This window comes from Amyelois transitella, chromosome W (genome assembly GCF_032362555.1).
Source record: "Amyelois transitella isolate CPQ chromosome W, ilAmyTran1.1, whole genome shotgun sequence".
NCBI lineage: Eukaryota > Metazoa > Arthropoda > Insecta > Lepidoptera > Pyralidae > Amyelois > Amyelois transitella.
The window spans coordinates 10399000-10419898 of NC_083536.1; the positions used below are offsets into that span (position 1 = coordinate 10399000).

General features: G+C 35.1%; 1 protein-coding gene and 1 pseudogene across 1 annotated transcript; one reads left to right on the forward strand and one right to left on the reverse strand.

Annotated features, from left to right (window-relative positions):
- Positions 1-3515: 3515 nt before the first annotated feature.
- Positions 3516-4567, reverse strand: LOC132904187 (putative nuclease HARBI1; annotated as a pseudogene).
- A 4300-nt stretch (positions 4568-8867) lies between these two features.
- On the forward strand, positions 8868-13266 carry LOC106132896 (myb-like protein X). The gene is made up of 2 exons (XM_013332467.2): positions 8868-9454; positions 9910-13266. The coding sequence occupies exon 2, from the start codon at positions 11662-11664 to the stop codon at positions 13222-13224; it is 1563 nt and encodes a 520-aa protein (XP_013187921.2). The 5' UTR covers positions 8868-9454; positions 9910-11661; the 3' UTR covers positions 13225-13266.
- Positions 13267-20899: the final 7633 nt, after the last annotated feature.

Below are 20899 nucleotides of genomic sequence, written 5' to 3' on the forward strand. Positions count from 1 at the left end.
TGATGTTATTTACTGCGCTTTCAAAAACTTTGGCTGGTGTTAAGAGCACTGCCGCCGGTCTGTGACCTTCAATTTCAATTATTCGTGTTCCTTTTGGTATTGCGACTACCCGAGTCATTTTCCATCTTTCCAGAAACTCTGCCTTTTTAGCGACATATTAAATAAATGTTGAAGAGGCCGATCCAATACCATTCTGCAATCCCTAAAGACGAAAGGCGGGATGCCGTCTTTCCGGATGATTTCTTGGGTTTTAGCTGTTTCAAAGCATGCATCACATCACTTAATTGAAGTTCATCAATTTGTACTCGAAAACTACCACTTTCTCCCCCGGCTTCAATGACAGCCGCAGTAACATCCAGTACCGGTTGTTCTGTACTATACACAGACTCGAAGTAGGAGGCGAACTCTGTAACACACTGTTTATTTGTCAAAACTTTACCATTTTTCTCAATTTTTCCTGTGCCTCCGCTATTCTTTTTTGAATTGATGTAATTCCTAAACGATTTGGCATCTTCGATCATTAGGCTTTGTACCGATTGTTGATATTGCTTGTATACAAGTTTTATAAGTAGTTTTACTTTTGCCTTATAATCTGAAAAACTATCATAATCAATGCGTAATTTACTCTTTTTCCAACGTTTGTGAAGAAATGATTTTTGTTTTATTTCATTAATTAATTCCGACGTAAACTATTTAAGATAAACGTATTTTCTTTTGTAATAGCTTTGTACTTTCTTTTTAGGTACACATTTATCTAAAATTTTATTGATTGTTTTATAGAAGAAGTATAATCCTGATTCCAAGTCTAAACTGCATATAGAAGTCCAGTCAATGTCTGCAATTGATGAGTATAACGATGTAAAATCAGCTTTTCTAAAATTCCAACCTAAGTCGGAAGTGGTCTCATCATCAATTGTAGCCGCGTCCCGGTAACTAATAGAATTGTGATAAACACTCACGAGAATCTCCAGCGGCGAATGTTGTAAATCCACAGGTACAAATGTTGTTCCCGCAACACTCACACCTAGATACTACATATGAGGATATGTCCCGAATTTAGATAACACCAGCAGACTTACTCTCGAACTCAATCTCAATCTCAATTCTGTCGCAATCCAATTCCAATCGCAATTTAGTTTGGTACTCTTGAAATCATTAATCTTGAGATTGAGTTGGTATTGCGATTGTGTCATTATTGTGTTTTCCTTGGCGATTCCACTAAACGTCAATATGACAGTGCCATACATCCCTCTGTCTATGACAGAAATAGAACGAATGAATGAATGAAAACTTTGATAAACAATATTAAATTTAAGTAATTTTCAAGTAAATAACTAATTTTAAATATTATTTTTATTAACAATGCTTAGTTCTTACTAATAAATAACTTTTAGGCAAACAATAATCCAAATCTGCAAGGAACCTTGGTCTTACTATAGATTCAAACCTAAACTGGTCGGCCCATATTAAGGAGGTTAGTCGTAAGATCTACTACTCTTTTCATACTCTAAGATGCCTTCAATATTTCTTACCTTTTCAAACAAGGGTCTCTCTCATGCAAAGCCTGATTCTTCCAATTCTGGACTATGCTGATGCGTGCTATCTTGATGCCACAGAGGAGCTACTGGATAAATTGGAACGGTTACAAAACCTCTGTATTCGTTTCATATTTGGCTTAAGAAAATACGATCATGTCTCCATTTACCGCTCTAAGCTGAAATGGCTTCCCATTCGCTTTCGTAGAAATACTCGCATTCTCTGTCTTCTTTTTAATATATTTTATTTAATCCCGCCTTTCCTTCCTATCTTAAAGAACGTTTCTCTTTCCGTCATTCGTCTAATTCTCCTTGCAGATCTCATTTGCGCACCATTCTTACTATTCCTACCCACAAGACTTCCTTCTACTCTTTTTCCTTCTCTGCTCATGCTGTACGACTGTGGAATTCCTTACCGCATGATATTCGCGATTCCCAAACTCTTACTTCATTCAAACGACGAGTTAAAGACTATTATCTCTCCAAATAGACTTATATTATATTATATTATATATATATATATATATTGGTATGTTTATGTAGTTTATTACTGTCATTTATTTAATTGTTCCATGTTTAATTATGTAAGTATTAGCATGTATGTTTAGTTAAATATGTTAAACGTTATTTATGCACACGCCATACCGCTCCAAAATTAATCTCTCCTCTCATGGGTCTACTGGAAGAGATTTCTTTTGAAATAAGTAGCACCTTTGTACTAGAATTACTGTAATAAATGCTTCTGTATATAATTTTGTGTACATAAATAAATAAATAAATAAATAATCAAATTAAATGTTTCAAACGGCGTATTTGGCTGTATGAGTATTTTCCTGTGCCTATATGTAAAGTTCACAATAAACAAAACAACAAAATAACATTTTAAAACTGTGGTTTTAAAAGTTTTAGTTTGGCGCTCATAAGGTAAGTAATTTTTTCACTTATTAAAGTTTTTGATACTTTTATTTATTATAAAACGATTGTCACTAGTACACAAGTGATCTTCAAGCAAAAAATGTTAGTAATCATACTATTACAGAAATGGCAAACAGACCCACACAATACCAAATGGCAGCGTTAGTGGAGTTCCAGGAAACTAAAATCGGAAACGGAAAAAAAAAATCCAGGAATTGCTCGAGGCCTTCTGCCAACGCAGCAGGCCAAACAGGAAACTCAAAAAAAGTGGCAGGAGTTCGCTGAGTCCACTAACACCTTGGGTGGGATTATCAAAGATGGGCAGGCTTGGGCTAAGGTAAGCTAGCATTAAAACAGATTTATTATATTAGTTACATGCATATATACTGAATCATAATGATTTCCTTTTCATGCATTTCAGTATTGGACTAAAAAAATCATCCCTTAAAAAGGTCTGCCAACAAAGGGCTCAGTCCATGAGGCGCACCTGAGGTGGCGTAGATGTGGTGCCAGAGCTATCTTTGTTGGAACAGCGCCTAGTGGCAATCATGGGTGGGGACTCATTTGCCACGGGCACAAGGGGAATAGCAGTAGACCCCTTTCCCCAAAGTAATGTAAGTAAAATAATATGAAAAGTTAAATAAAATTTGTTTATTCAGAAACCAAGAATTGACGTCAGTAATTAACTTAAAACTAAGTTTACTTCCGCCTCCAAAGCGCAAGTGAAGAAGAAGCGGTGCAACAAACTTCACTGCTGCATTTCTACAACAACGTCAATTAACTTACAAACATTATATTAAGCATTCGCTATAGATTATTCTAACACACTTAATAAAATAATAGTGTACAGTTAAAATTACATGAATTAAGTCTATGATCAGTAAAATAACATTAACAAAATTAAACTCTGAACTAAAACATAAAAGTGACATTCATCAATATAATTCAGTTAAGTGATTTTATAATAATTTTATTTATTTTTCCTGTTACAGTCTAGCCCCTCCATCTTGCCATCCACGTCTGATGCAGTTTTACCCATGATAGAACTGCCAATATCTAGATTATCTATGGTAGAGCTGCCTTCCACCTCTGCCGCTGTTGTACCCGAAGCATTGGACAGATAAAACTATCTACTATATGTGATGCACCTCCAAATGCCGCATCTACACTTAATATATTTAAGTCCGCATCACAGATCTGTAACAAAAATAAATTAAAAATAAATAAATAATATATGTAGTGGTAATATAAAATAAGCTTATTATGAATTTATGTAATAAACATATAAAGGGATACATACTATTAATACATTTCTTGAACGGAAATGTTTTCTGTTAAAATATCTTTCTTCATTTTCAGCAGGACGTACTATTGCCACATGGGTTCCATCTATGCATCCTATTACTCCAGGAATGCGAAATTTTTCATAAAACCTACAACAAACACAGATATTAACACACATTTATATGCCAAATAAAATAAATTGTCATGTCTTAAACACAATTTACATACCTTCTTTTAATAACATTGCGTTCTGGAACAGTTTGAGGAAATGTATTTATGCAGGATTGTCGGGTGATTCAATGCTGCTGTCACATCCCTCAATGCCCGAGATACTGATTGCTGCGACATGAGAGTACTTAGTGAACATCCTACTAGGCGTTGGTAGCTGCCAGTTGCATAGAATGAAAGTGCTACTAGTATCTGTAGACCAAAACCAATTAATTAAGCAATTAGGTACTTTTGCAAACTTGTTTGTATCACAAACTAACACAAAGTACTCACATAATTTAAAACAAAATTACTTTGTATTTTGTACTGATATCACTTCTTCTTTTAGGACCTTGCATCAAGGGTTTTAGCTCTTGATATAAATAATGGAACAATGCCTTGGTGACACGATAATTTCGCTTATATTCGTCATCACTCATAGCAAGTGCTTTATCAGCGTACCGAGCAATCCTACGCAAATTACGCGTTTCTCGCAAATCCTTTCTACAGGCATCACTGAAAATTACACTTTGCAACACCAAACGAGCCATTGTATGCACTTTTTTACAAGTAAAATGTATACGCAATTTTCACAAAGTTACTATTTCCTTATTGTGATTATCACAATAAATATCCAAGAATAACACAAGTTCAATGCAATGTCGAGCTGTCAAAATGGCTTCAAGAGTACCGAATTCTCAAGTTCCAGAACACAATCTCAATATTAATTAGTTCACTCAATATCCGCCCGATTTCGCCCCAATGTGGCGCTAGTGTAAAATTCAAGAGTGCCAAATGACGTTTCTTGCATTGAGATTGGCATTGTGTATTGGCATTGCGAGTCGAGAGTAAGCCTGCAGGTCCAACACGCGATCGTTGCAATTACTCACCGTATTGTTCTGAGTGAACCCACAATAGGTTTCAAAGAACTCATAATAACTGATCACATTTGAAGAACAAGAATATAGGTTAAAATCTCCAATAACTATTACTTTAGTATACTTATCACACAATTGTTCGATAATTTTAAATAACACCATTTATTCATTATCACTACTTTTAGGTAGTATGTAGACCACGCAAATCAAAAATAATAATTTATTGCGAAGGTATACGTTTGCACAAATCAATTCAAATACGTGATTATCAATGTTTATCTCGTTGCACACTGGCCGCATTTCGTAACAGTGTGTGACCACGAGACACGCGCCGCCTTGTTTACGCCCATCCGTTCTGTCGCATCTCAATATCGAGCACCCAGGTGGAATAATTTCTGAGTCATGTATAAATGAACAGAGACCCGTCTCCGTTATAGCATACAGATCTGCGTTTAACTCTGAAATGCCAGTGAAAAATTCTTCCAGCTTAGTTCGCAGCCCTCACACATTTTGGTAGTTTATATCGATAGATTTACTTGTATTTTTTGACTGCTTTGGGCTGTCTACGAAACCACACCCACTCGCAATATTCTATATTAACTGCCCAATTTTCTGGCTCGCACAGTTTTCCATATTTGCTCTCTGGCACTCCAATTATATGGACGCGTAGTCTCTTTTTGTTTTGTGTACTACTTTCTACACACTGATTTGAGTTTCCTTTCCAAATATATCTCTCACGTACCTCTCCAGATTTTCTTTTGTGATCTGTTCATTTAACCTCCAAACATGTAAAATTTTTTTGCGCTCGCTTCCTTACACTCATTTATACGACCCCCTTTTCTTACTTCACTGGTGGAATACCTACTTCTTCTTTTCTTTACCGTCATTCATTCTTCTACTACTGCTGTTACCTTCTCTTCTTTATTTTCCTATGTAATTTTACTAACTGCCATGTTTATGTTGTCCTCAGTATCCGCAGGTTTCGTGGCTTCATTTTTCTTTTCTTTGGAATATTTACTTCCTACCCGCTGCTTCCTAGCCGCGTTTACATAAGATACGTTAGGCGGTTCTTCACCCGTTCGACTGCCACTTTTTTGATTTTTTGTATTATTCTCATCTTCTAGCTGCGTATTTTTCAACGTTAGTTTTTGGATCTTCTTCTACAAAAGATAAGTAATTGGGATGTCTGTTCCGATAATCGATTATCTAGGGCTCACAGGGGACATCCAACAAGGAATGTGTAGGATACACATATCACAAGACAATCTCTATTCTATAATTAAGACAAACAAACAGCTATCAGTCTTTTCGAGACTGTTGGCTCTGTCTACTTCGCAAGGGATGGGAAGGCATGAACATGAACATTGGTACCACACCCAGCCAAGCAAAACCTGATCCAGTCTAGCGGGATACACCAGGGGGTACAGATTGCACACGCTCAGGGATGGGAGAGGAAGGCCGACCAGCCGCAACCAGTCGACCACAATCGACCGACTATACAGCCTATAGCCAATATAGGAAATGAGAAAGACGGGTATTGCGACGGAGGAGAGCGTTGATGTGTTGCGTCTTTCCTTCTTTCTTATTTTCTAATTCTTCTTTTAATGGTTCGTTACCAGTTTCATATATTTCGTAGGAATATCATGTTGCTGTGATGAGGTTTGTTATTTGTCGCGATGTCTGCCCATTCTGAAGAATTTGTAATGTAGGATCAAATAAGGCCTTCGTACAGAATTATGTAGGAATATTATCCCCGTTTTGATGGTTGTGTGGCTGGTCGGTTGGCTGTTTCAGATCTGCACTCGCCAAGTCAGTTCCTGCGCCATCTTCAAGCCTTTATTCTTGTCATCCAAATTTGCCGTTAACTTGTGGCTTTCTCTCCAGTTGGCCGCGTTGTTTCCGATATGAGTTCTTCCAGTTTGAGGTATTGATGTCTCATGTTTCGTTCAGCTTGTAGTGTTGTTTCTAAAGTGTCGTGTTGCTTGTCTCTTCTTGTCGTGTCACTTCCGTAGCAGCATTAGACCCTATGCGTCGTGTTTCTCCAGTTAGTATTGATTCCGATTTTATTTCCTCTAGTTCACCGTCACCGCCCTAGTTTCTATATCGTCCGTATATTCGCTTGCCGTATTTTCCAGATCTCATTTTAGCCTCCAATGCCCATGTTTCCTCAGGTTCTTAGCAGTGATTCTATACGTCGTGTTATCTTTAATAAGCAGCGTTAATTCCAATATGATATCCGTCAGTTTGCAGCATTAACTCTTATACATAATGTTTTCTCGAATTTGCAGTCTTGATTCCAATACATCATGTTTCCTCAGATTTGCGGCATTGCCTCCAATATAATTTCCATCAGTTCCAGATTCCGTGTTTCTTCGGATTCAATCCTTTGATTCCAATACGTTGCGTTTCCTCAGGTTCGCAGCATTGATTCCAATATGACCTCTTATCAGTTCGCAGCATTAATTCCAATAAGTCATGTTTCCTCAGATTCGCAGCATTGATTCCAATATGACCTCTTATCAGTTCGCAACATTAATTCCAATAAGTCCTGTTTCCTTAGGTTTGCAACGTTGATTCCAATATGACCTCTTATCAGTTCGCAGCATTATTTCCAATACGTCATGTTTCCTCAGTTTCGCAGAATTGATTCTAATTTGACCTCTATTAGTTCGTAGCATTAATAACAATATATGATGAATTCTCACATTCGCAGTCTTAATTCCAATACGTCGTATTTACTCAGGTTCGCGGTATTGATTCCGATATGACTTACATCAGTTCGCAGCATTAATTCCAATACATCATGTTTTCTCGAATTCATACCTTGATTCTAATACGTCGTGTTTTTTCAGATTCGCGGCATTGATTTTAGTAAGTCATGTTTTCTGAAGTTTGCAGCATTTGTTCCAATACATCGGTTTTCAGTATTTCCTCCAGATCATAGATTGTAGCGTTGATCCAATATGACTTCTCCAATTCTTAGTACTGATTTCAATACTCCATTTTTCCAACATTTTCTTCAACACTCAATTTTAATTCTAATATGTCGTATTTCCTCCAGATCATAATTGATTTTTATGTGTTGATTTTCTTCAGCTCACGCTACTTTTGCTTACTTCGTAAGCTTGGGGCATGGCTCCCAATACTTTTATACAATATTATGAGAGTTTGTTATATCTTCTAGTTTCAGCTCGGCAATAGAGGCCGTATTTTTGTGACGTGGTTCTGTTCTATTGCATTGTCTTTGCACTATTATAATCTGAGGTTATCGGTGAGATTGACGCGGCCCGCCTTTTTGTGTTTTCTGTCGCGTTTTGCTAGGATTATACCTAACTATTTTGATACGTCTTTATCTTTTTTGTTTTTCTAAGTAGTGGTTCTTTATTTCATTTGTTTTATCATCATATTCCAGATTATATACTATGTAGGGTATGTCATGTTTCCATTCGCTTCGGGGCGAACGTTGGTTTTGAATTTATGTAAAGGATCCATGCAGCAGATTAATTATTATTTTACTTTTATTAGAAAAGGGCCGTTCGTGCAATTTACGGCTTAGGACCAAGAGACTCGTTAAGACAACTCTTTAAGAAAATAAACATACCTACAGTAGCGTCCCAGTACATTTTTGATCTTATAATGTATGTTAGGAAAAATACCTCTTTTTTTCAAAAAGTTAGTGCCACAACTGATAGAAATTTACGTAATAAACATAAATTAGTCATGCCGTTTCATAGGCTTAGCAAAGTCAGTAAATCATTTATGGGGAACTGTATACGATTTTATAATAGGTTGCCGGAGTCTGTTCTTGATATGCCCAACCGAAAATTCAAAGAGTATGTAAAGAAAGTACTTTGTGGGAAGGCTTATTATAGGACTGATGATTACCTTAATGATAAAAACATCTGGCTCGAGCTTGGCACAGGAACCTCGTAATTAATTGTAGTTTAATTTGAACTTTAATCAAAATTTCAGTACACTCTGTACATAAATCTTTTTAAAATTGGCAATCCATAATATATATATGAGTCATTTGCAAAATAGTTGTACATACACTAAACAAAATCTGTCTCCTTGAATATTTACTATTTTAATGTTGGATTTATATGATTAATTCTATTTTATGTGCTTCTTATAACTATTATTTAAACGTTTATCACTTTTATAACACTAGATTTATAAATAATTTCTAAATTAGTAATAAAATTAAGACGTAATTTAATGCCTTTCATACAATATTTTTTTGTCGCCCACACACTCCCTCTAATTCAAACTAATAATTTGGTATTTTATGTTTTAAATCTAATTGTATTTAGCTCATAGTAGAATAGGTGAAAATATTGTTTTACGCAAAACCGATTGTTATTAGTAAAAGATAATGCATAGGCGATTTATTGGTTTTTAATTAAATGTCTCCAATTTATTTCTTTTGTGTAATTCTTATGTGTAACTGAAATATTATGGCTATTTAATTGATTTTGAACGCACTCATAATAAATTTTAGTATGGCAATACTGTACGGTACTACCAACTTGACCAAATGACAGTGCGGCCGGTCATTTCACTTTGAGGTTAAGAATCATGGTGTGCTCGAGATTTGTCAACAAAAAATTCTCTTGTTTAACGTGGACTTTTCTGGTAAGTAAATAGTAAATTCCGCAAAAATCTTTTTGAATTATGTTGTTTGGTTTTGTACAATAAGAATAAAACTATGAAACAATTATATTAGTAAGATTTTTCTTTATAAATTTTTTGAAGGTTATGTTGACACCACTGGAAATTGTTCTTTTGTGTGACGTTCAAGCGTTACACAATCTTTTGTGTAACATGTGTAACGTTACACAAAGGATAAGGGTGTATCTATATCTGCACTTTGTAATATCTTGAATAAGTAAAATTATAAAATATTTTTTAAAAATAGGTATGGTTGCCTATTTATTATGCTGCTTGATCAATTTTATTTTGAGTAGGTATTAGGTATCTTTGGTAAATATTATTAATTATCCTTTCAGATATTTATGACATTTTTTTTGTTCAACTATAGTATTTTAATTTAAAAAAAAATGATAAGTATTGGTGTGTTTGCTCTATAGGTACCGAAAAATGCCTCCGATGACTCCAGCCGAACGCCAAAAAAAATACAGAGAAAAATTAAAACGCGAAAATCCCGATAAATTAGAAAAATTGAAAAAAGAGAATGCTGAGAGGACCAAGAGAAAATATAAACCGATTAACCAATTTTCAGATTATTTGCAGAATGAAAAACGAAAAAAATGGCGAGAGCAAAAGCAGAAAAGAAATGGTGAACCATCCACTAGCAAACCAACCAACACTGCTGAAACGACTCAAAAAGAAAAACGTAAAGTTCGATATATTTTATCAAAAGAAAATTCAGTATTAAAAGACAAAGTTCAAAAGATGGCTAGAGTTATAAAAAAACAAAGAAGAGCTATATCTCGCTACAAAGTAAAAATTGAAAATTTAAAAAAATCCATAGACAAATTAGAAGAGGACTTACAGTTTTGCGAAAATTTAGACAAAAATATCACTACAAAAAATAAAGAAGCAACAACACCATGTTCAAAAACAGAAAAATTTTTGGAAGAAACAGTGCCAAATATACCTACTCCAGAGAAAAAAAAAGTAAAAAAGGTGATACTTGAAGGATATGTTTTGAAAGAATCGTTGAATAATCAGTACAATAAAGCAGAAAAAAAACCCGAGAAAAAGGTTTTAAAGAATGTGGTTGACAACGAATTAGTAAGAAAGTACAAATTAAAGACTAAACTCGGCCATTCTTGCTTCGGATTAAAAGGTAGACTCAGACAAAGACAAACACAACTTCAGAAGAAAAGGAGAAGGATGAACGAGATACAATTATTTTTAGAAAGGGACGATAACAGCAGAATTACAGCAGGAAAAAAAGAGACTATAACATGTAAGAAAAATAAAAAACAAAGAAGATATCTACTAGATTCACTAGATAAATTACATAAAAAGTATAAAGAGGAAGGTGGTTCGGTTTCATATACAACTTTCACCAGATACAAGCCGTTTTATATTTTGGATCCTAAGAGTTCCCAAAGAAACACATGTGCATGTGTCAAACATGCAAATTTGTCATTTCTAGCGCAGAAACTAAAAATACTCGGACTTCTTGAAACAGACGATTTGGAACAGTTGGTTTCAGAAATTGTATGTGACAAGTTCAATGAGAAGTGTATGTATAATGAATGCGATAGATGTAAAGATAAGATTATTTCATTTGATGAGTCACAAAAAAATAAAGATATGACTGTGTTTTGGTACAGCTGGGTTACAAAGAAACATGAATACACTAAAATAAAAAGTACTGACCAGGAAACTGAAACCAAGACTACAAAGAAGACTTCTAAAGAAATGGTACAAGGTACGTTAGAAACTTTGATACAGACATTTTCGGAACAACTTCTCATATTCAAAAAACACTTTTTCAACATTTATCATGCATACCAAATGTATAAAAGATGTAAAGAAACACTAACTGAAAATCAGTGCATTTCTCTGAAAATTATCTTTGCAAATTAAATGAAGAGGTACAAGCAACACATTTTGCCGGTTCTAAACAACAGTTTACATTACATACTGGAGTCATTTATTACAAAAACGAGCTGGGCTTACAAGAAAAATCATTTTGCACTATTTCACCTTCAAATAATCACGAACCCTCAGCTATTTGGGCTCATCTGACACCTATTTTAGAACAGATAAAAAAAATTATAACGAATGTGACTACAATACACTTTTTTTCCGATGGGCCCACCACCCAGTATCGCCAGAAAGGCAATTTTTATCTACATTCAATTATGATTAAAAAAATGGGTTTTGAAAATTCTACTTGGTCATTCTTTGAATCTGCCCACGGCAAAGGGGCAGCAGATGGGATAGGCGGTGCAGTAAAACGGACATTAGACAAAAAAGTTGCACACGGTGAAGACATTATCAATGCACAAACTGCCTACGACACTCTAATAAAGGGTCAGTCGAAAATTGCTTTCTTTTACATATCGGAAGAAAATATACAAACTGTAAAACAAGAATTTGGTACAAGAGAATTGATCCCTGTTCCAAACACAATGACTATACATCAAGTGATTACAACAGACCAGGACGATACAATAAAATATAGAAAACTGGCTTGTTTCTGTAAAGAAGCATTATGTGATTGTTTTGACTTAAAAGAGCATAACTTGATTATTAAGAATAAGAAGAGAAAATATAATAGAAATATAACGGAAACGGAAAGAACGACAATCAAAAGAAGACGCATTACAAAAAAGAAACGATTAGCAAGAGCAGACAGTGATACAAGCGTTGATTCTGATATAACTTATGCTGAATCCGAAGATAGTGATTGGAAGGTTGAAGAAGAGTGCAAGTCAGAAAACAGTAAAACAGGTGACAAAGAAAATATTTTAGAAGAAAGTAAGACAACAAACCTAATTAAGAGTAGTAATAAGAAAATTACCCTCTTATCTGATATAAGAAATACTCCAGAAAATGTCAGATATTTCGATTTAAAAAATTACGGCCCATTTAGGCTTAATAACGTCGACAAAATAGACATTTCTATAAAACATCAACTAGCTACAAGTTTCGGAACAAACACAAATATTCAATCAAGATTCCAAGATATTAGAAATGAGAGTGCAGCCGAAGAAAATAAGAAAGTGTTAAAAGATATGGAAAATGCAGCAGATGACAATATTACTAATAATGCTAATGCGATAAAAGAAAAGAAGGCAGAAATAGAAGGGGCCACAATAGGTACGGAAGTAGAACTAAAAAGTGATGATACTGAAGAGACCATAATAGAAGAGGGAAAAGTAGTGATAGAAGAAAAACAACCAGAAAAATACTATTTGAACAAGGATAAAAGAAGAGAAAATGAGACTGAATCAGAAAATATAGAAGAGGGAAAAGTAGTGATAGAAGAAAAACAATCAGAAAAATACTACTCGAACAAGGATAAAAGAAGAGAAAATGAGACTGAATCAGAAAATAAAGACTATGCTAAAAGAGACAATGAGACTGAAAATATAACTAAAACTGAAAAAGAAACCAAAGTACAAGAATTAGAAAATTTTATAAACTACAATAAAAATGATAGTGTGTTGGTTAGATATTATGAAAAAAAGGGATGGACATATTATATAGGATTTATTGAAAACGTCGAACTCAGACCTGAAATAAAGTATACAATATTTTTCTTAAAAACTGTAAAAAAACCTCAGCTTAAATTCGTACCCCCAAAAAAAATTGACAGAGATACACTCCCGGCTGCAAATATTGTAAAAAATGTCCATTTAAGTTCAGTTTCAAATTACTATATGTTATCAGAAGACAGTGATCGCATTTATTTTGATTAAGACTTTTAATACTTAATTTAAATTTTTGATATGCACAAATATTATGTTCAGTCAAAGTTTTATAAGTTTAACTTTTGATTTATTTTACGAGGGTTGTTTGAAAAATTCTCGGCCCGTCTAAGAAAACAAAGATAAATAAACAAAAAAATATTTTTGTTTTTTAACATAATCCCCTCTTGTCTCAATACACTTATTTAATCTATATTCTAGGGCTTCTATGCCACTCTTATAGGCCGATTCTTCCAACTCGTCGAAAAAACGTTCCGCCTCAGCTATGACCTCTTCATTTGTGGAAAATTTCTTTCCAGCCAGGTGTTTTTTCAAATTAGGGAACAAATAATAGTCCGATGGTGCTAAATCCGGTGAATAATGGTGATGGTTCAATACTACAAAACGCAGTTCATGGAGTTTAGCCATTGCAACAACTGACTTGTGCACTGGTGCATTATCCTGATGAAAAAGGATTTTTTTTTTCGCCAATCCCGGGCCTTTTTCACGGATTTTTTCTGATAATTTATCCAACAGGTTAGCATAGTATGGGCCTGTAATAGTTTGTCCTTTCAGAAGGTAGTCAATAAAAATTATTCCCTTGTAATCCCAAAACACGGATGCCAGAACTTTTCCTGCAGACTTTATCGCCTTGGCCTTCTTTGGAGGCGGAGAACCTCTATGTTTCCACTGTTTTGATTGTTCTTTTGTTTCAGGAATATAATGATGTATCCAAGTTTCATCGGTGGTAACAAATCTTCTCAAAATATCGGCGGTATTTGACCTAAACAAGGCCAGAATCTCACTTGAAATTTCAACTCTGTTGAGTGTTTGTTCGGCGGTCAGCAAACGCGGCACTCATCTTGCCGAAACCTTTTTCATTCCAAGTTCATTGGTTAAAATATTAAATACCCGCTCGGTTGAGATCCCTATAGTGTCACTTATCTCTCGTACTTTTAATCTGCGGTCGTCTAAAACCATTTATGGATTTTATCGATCATTTCTGGCGTGGTGGACGTTGAAGGCCTTCCGCTCCTAGGGTCATCTTCGACGCTTTCTCTGCCTTGTTTAAATAAAGCTACCCACTTTTTTATCGTCGAATACGAAGGCGCAGATTCACCTAAAGTGTTATCCATGACTTCCTTAATTTGGCTAGGTGTCATATTTTTTTGACGAAATATTTAATCACGGCTCTTACTTCGGTTTTTTTCATTTTTCCGGTAGAGAGTCAGATTAGCTCAAACAAAAAATCGTAAAAAAATAATCACACAACCTATCACAATGAAATTTAACACAAGTGTAAATAAAGAATCAATCTATCGAATGAGTATATTCTTATTTTTTTTCTACCCTCAAATCTAGGTTAGGCCGAGAACTTTTCAAACCACCCTCGTAATAAGATATTGTTTACTTTCTTTTGGACAAAGTTTTTTAAGTTTGACTTTTGATTTATTTTAATAAGATATTGTTTACTTTCTTTTGGACAAAGTTTTTTAAGTTTGACTTTTGTTTTATTTTAATAATTTACTTTCATTTAAACAAAGCAAAGTTATTTGACTTTTTATTAATTTTAATAAGATATTGTTTATTCTCGTTTGGACAAAGTTTTTTAAGTTTGACTTTTGTTTTATTTTAATAATTTACTTTCATTTAAACAAAGTTATTTGACTTTTTATGTTCATGAACATTATTTTCGCTTAAATCTTTTGTCAGATAAAAAAAAATGTTTTGTAAGTGATTTGGCTATGGATGGATGGTATGTGTACCTTTTTTTTTAATAAAGATCAGATAATTATTTTGATGCTTTTTTTCCAACCACATAATTATACCTATGTACGGACCCTTACAAATTCCTTTGTGGAACAGTTTATCTTTTGTGTAACAAAATCGGACTGTTCTTTTGTGTTTATATTGTGTTACGGTACATCTATTTTGAAAATGACTCAAGTGTCTTCGAGATAGAATAATAGAAGCATATAAAAAATAGTTTAGAAAAAATATTTCTTATACGTCCTTGAGTAGAATTACTTATATCCGATATCAAGTGGTGATATTATTCATTTGCTTTGTGCGGTTACAGATAAGTTTTAGATATTGTTAACATCTAACGCTTGTTTTTTGGCCGCTTTGTACGACGAAAGCCAATGAAAAAAGGAAAGATCTCACCAGGTTTTCTGCAACACGAACGCTCATATAACTAATCTCACACATCACAATACAACAATACAGTTTATGCAAGCCTTTATAGAATATTATAAGGTTTGTAATTTCCCGCCAAAGCAGCCTAATTGCAACCGGCACTGCAAGTGGCCAACAGATGTGGCAGTCTATTATGCTGGACACGACCGTGTTCGTCCGATGTCCAAACAAGACTCCTTCAGTCAGATGAAATTTTTGAGATTGAATTTAGAAATTGAAATTATCACGACAAGCTTTTATTATAATTTCAATTCTGTAAAATCATAAATGAATGTGGTTAGTGTGATTTAAATTTTACCTTTTTAGGGCACTTAAATAATTATCATTTATCCTTTTCGGGGGATAATATTCCTACATAATTTATTACGAAGGCCTTATGAAATCTTACACTTCAAATTCTTCAGAATGGGCAGACATCGCGACAAATAACAAAATTCATCACAGCATCATGACATTCTTACGAAATAAATGAAACTGACAACGAACCATTAAAGGAAGAATTAGAAAATAAGAACGAAGGAAAGACGCAACACATCAACGCTCTCCTCCGCGCTCCTCGCAATACCCGTCTTCCTCAATTCCTATATTGGCTATAGGCTGTAAAGTCGGTCGACTGGTTGCGGCTGGTCGGCCTTCCTCTCCCATCCCTGAGCGTGTCACTCCCTATAAAATTTGTGCCCCCTGGTGTATCCAGCTAGACTGGGTCAGGCTTTGCTTGGCTGGGTGTGGTACCAATGTTCATGTTCATGTTTGTTTGTCATGCATTATGTTGTCACATAATTATTTCATATATATTAATATGAAATAATTATGTGGCCTCAATTTTGAATTTTGTTCTTAAACTGACTCTGAAGCTGACTCTGAGCTTTCACTAGGTGGCGCCACGAAAACATTGAGCTCCGTGAAATTTAATTATAAAAATTGTAAAACGTCTTTTAATTTGTCTGATTATCAAATAAATATAAATGTAAAAGTGCAATTGTAAAGTGTAAGTTATTCAAGCTAAATAAGAAGATAACTGAATGGTCAGTAATATAATAAAAACTGTGAGTAATTCAAAACCTATTAAGAAACATTTACATACGTAATATCAGTGACAAATTCTACACAAGAAAACAATACATGAATTTGAAAAACAATAGAAGAAATGTGTTTAATTTTAAATTTTTATAGTAACGTATTTACATAAAGTTGTTGCTTATCAGCCACAGATGGCGCTAATAAGCTACCGCCATCTGTACTGAAAATACGAAACTAAAAAGTCAATATTATACACAACGTCCTGTCACATCTAACAGAGGACGCCACTTATCAGATATATAAAAATAAATAAACACAATACGATTGCACGTGCAAACAATATGTAATCCGAAAACATTACATTAAGAAATAAATACAGAAAAATAAGAAAATCTTATGAATCCTTACCAAATACCGATTCATGTGATTCATCACCTTTGTCATATTCGTCAATGCGTGTGAATAGTATGCCGGATTTGTCAACAATAAATAAAGATGAAATAGACGAGCTCAAAACTACCATAGAATTACTCACTACTCAACTTCAAAGTGCAAATACTGAAATTGAGAAACTATCATTAGAAAATGGTAGACTACAAAATATCATAAAAACAAAAACTTTCAAAATCAAAGAGCTAACACATATATGCTCAGGAACTAAAAATTAATCTATCTCTAATTCAACCCGAAAAATGAGTAGCCTCACGAAGAGACGTATTAATTTCGCCTACTCGGAATCACCAACTAAATTGAACTCATTAAACTCATTATACAAAGAAAAAGCAATTCAGACTAATCAGACTTGAGGGTCACCAATAATGTCGGCATCTAACTCTAACTCTGATACACTAGTACAGGAGATAAACAATAACGCATCCAAGAATGAAAAGGAACAATCAAATAGACAAAGTAGATGTATAAAAATATTTAGTACACAACAATGCAAGGGACTAGCTGCGAAGATAACAAAGTTAAGAGAAAACACTAGCTATGAAAATTATTTTATTTATTTATTTAGACTTCATGCACGTAAAATGTACAACAGGTGGACTTAATGCCACAAGGCATTCTCTGCCAGTCGAACCTTTGGACCAAACTGAGATGGATGTACGGGTAGTGCGATAACTGTAAAATAGAAAATTATATAAATATGAATAATAATAGGTTACTTAATACACTTGCATATAATATATACAAACATAAGTATGACTTTATATACATACATATATATACTCCATATAAAATAAACATACATACATTCAGTCAGAAAAGTATCGGGAATGGATTATTTATTTATGGTTCCAAATTCAAATTTTAGTTTTTTTTGTTGTTGTTAGATTGGCACAACTGTTTTCCATTTTGGCGCGGAGTTTGAGTTGCATCTGTTGTTTACATTAAATACAGTGCTATTTTTAGTTATATCATATCTAGTGTGTATTGCTAATTTCATAATGGATAAAAACATCGAACAAAGAGTTTGTCTTAAATTTTGCATTGCCAATGGAATATCGTGTTCGGAGTCACTGAAAATGTTACAGAAGGCTTACGGTGAATCGACTTTATCAAAAACTCGTGCTTATGAGTGGTACAAAGCGTTCAAAAGCGGTCGAGATGTGATGGAAGATTTGCCTCGCTCTGGTAGGCCATCAACGTCTGCAACTGAAGTTAACATTGCAAAAGTGAAGGAAATAGTGACTGAAAATCCTCATTCAACTTTGAGAGAGATAGCCACCGAACTTTCTGTATCTCACGAGTCGATCCGTACCATTTTAACTAATAATTTGGGTATGAAACATGTTGCCGCTCGGCTAGTCCCAAAAGACCTGAATTTTTTTCAAAAACTCAATCGCATGAGAGTCGCTGAGGACATGCTAGAACGAGTCAATTCCGACCCAACATTCATGAAACGCATTGTTACTGGTGACGAGACGAGGGTTTACGAGTTTGACATGCAAACTAGTCAACAAGCTTCGGAGTGGCGCCTTCCAACTGAACCGAAACCGAAAAAACCACGCCAAAGTCGTTCAAAAGTCAAAGTCATGTTGACTGTTTTCTTTGACTATCGCGGTGTTGTGCACTCGGAATTCTTGCCGGAAGGTCAAACGGTAAATAAGGAATATTATTTGAGTGTTATGCGGCGTTTAAGAGAGCAAATCCGACGAAAAAGGCCAGATTTGTGGAAAGAAAATTCTTGGATTTTGCACCATGATAATGCACCTTCGCACAAGGCCATCATTGTGAACGAATTTTTAACCAAACACTCAACAAATACCATCGAGCAACCACCATATTCACCAGATATGGCTCCAGCCGACTTTTTTCTTTTTCCTAAACTCAAATTACCACTTCGTGGCACCCGTTTTCAATCGGTAGAAGACATAAAAGAGAATTCGCGGCGAGAACTGACCTCAATTCCGGAAACAGCGTTTAAAAAATGTTTTGATGATTGGATTATTCGTTGGCGTAAGTGTATCGTTTCTAAAGGAGCATATTTTGAAGGTGATAAAATAAATTTGGATGAATAACAAACAGTTTGTGTATTATTGATCTTTTCCTGCTACTTTCTTGACAGAGTAGTATACTACATACATTGGATGATTGTGTAAAGTTTAAGGAAATCTACTGGTCAAAAAGAAGATCATGGACTTGCTCCCTGAATGCAAATCTATTAGGCGCCTTCCGAATAGATTCAGGAAGAGAATTCCATAATCTAATGGCTTGCACTTGGAATGAATTCGACATGAATCCCAGGCGGTGAGCAGCAGTGGCCAGAAGAAGGTTTTCAGAAGAGCGAAGAGATCGAGCGTGGGCAGCGCTTAAAAGTGGGAACTTCGATTTAAGATAATCTGGAACGCAAGGGTCGTTGAGAATTGTATACAGCATGGATAGGATTCTAGCTTTGCGACGAAGAGGAATAGGCAGCCAACCAAGCTGAGAACGAAAAGAGGAGACATGGTCATATTTTCGTAAACCAAATATGAAACGAATGCAATTATTGGCTAGTCTATCCAGCTTTAAGACAAGTTGCTGGTTCAAGTCACAGTAACATACATCTGCATAGTCAATTAAAGATAGGATAAGGGATTGACAGAGTAATTTTTTGGTGTTCTGAGGGAGGAAATTTTTAAATCTGTAGAGAGAACGAAGCGTACCAGTTACTTTACGGCTTACTTTGGTAACTTGATTTACCCAGCTGAAAGTGGGGTCAATATGCAACCCAAGATCTTTGACGCTAGGGCAGTAAGGAATATTATTATGACCAAATTTAATAGGAGACACAGTTTCACAATTTAACTTGCTAAGTTGCCCAGAACTACCCACAATGATAGCCTGACACTTTTTCGGGTTCACAAAGATACCAAACTCTTTCGACCACTCAGCTATGCGATACAGATCATTATTTAACAGCGCTACAGCTGAGTTGATATCGTTAGCATCGCATGAATGGTAAAGTTGAAGATCGTCAGCATATAGATGGTAAGAAGTGGAAAGTCGAGTCGTAAGGGAATCAATGAAAATAGAGAAGAGTAGTGGAGACAGGATTCCACCCTGAGGAACACCAGAAGACAGATCTCGCCACGAAGAAAGGGTCTGGTCGAGGCGGACAGCTTGTTGTCGACCGCGGAGATAGGATGACAGCCAATCTAGGACGGTCGTGGAGAGATTATAGAGTGACATAAGCGCTAGCAGGATCTCGTAGTCAACTGTGTTGAATGCGTTGGAGAAATCTATAAGGACAAGCACAGTTATCTTACCGTGGTCCATACCAAGTCTAATGTCCTCAGTAACCTTGAGCAGGGCAGTACTGGTGCTATGACAAAGGCGGAATCCAGACTGAAAATGGCTAAGCAGGCTGTTGGACATGACAAGGGAAGATAATTGGGATAGAGAAAGTATTTCAAGAACTTTTGAAAAAAAAGGCAAAATAGAAATGGGCCGAATGTCACTTAATGAAGTGGGGTTGGTAATTTTTGGCAAGGGCAGCACAAAAGCTTTACGCCACAAGGAAGGGAATGCTCCCGTACTCAGCGAAAAATTTATTATATGGGTAAGAACAGGGAGAATGAAATCAAGAAGGAGCAAAACCATTTTATGACTAATAGCATCATGACCAACAGCCTTAGATTTAATGGAAAGTAATGCTTTGCGCACATCGTCAGAAGATACCAAAGAGAAAGAAAAAGACTCGGAAAGAAGGAGTGGCATAGAAGTAATATTAGAAATGGTTTGTGTTCTAGTAGTATCATCAAGGCAGGAGGCAGACGAAAAGTGAGCATTGATATCATCAGAGGAGAAAGGAAGGTTAAGAGCCTTGGATACACTTTTACCAAACCCAAGACTTTTGAGAAACTTCCAGGTATCTGCCGCGGATAAATTGGATATATGGTCATGAAAGTAATGACGTTTAGCAGATCTTACCATCTGGTTGCAACGATTTCTTGCCTCTTTGTAGAAAGTCCAGTTAATC

Coding starts and splice junctions, on each gene's coding strand:
- LOC106132896 (XM_013332467.2), top strand. CDS start 11,662: ATGATTAAAAAAATGGGTTTTGAAAATTCTACTTGGTCATTCTTTGAA.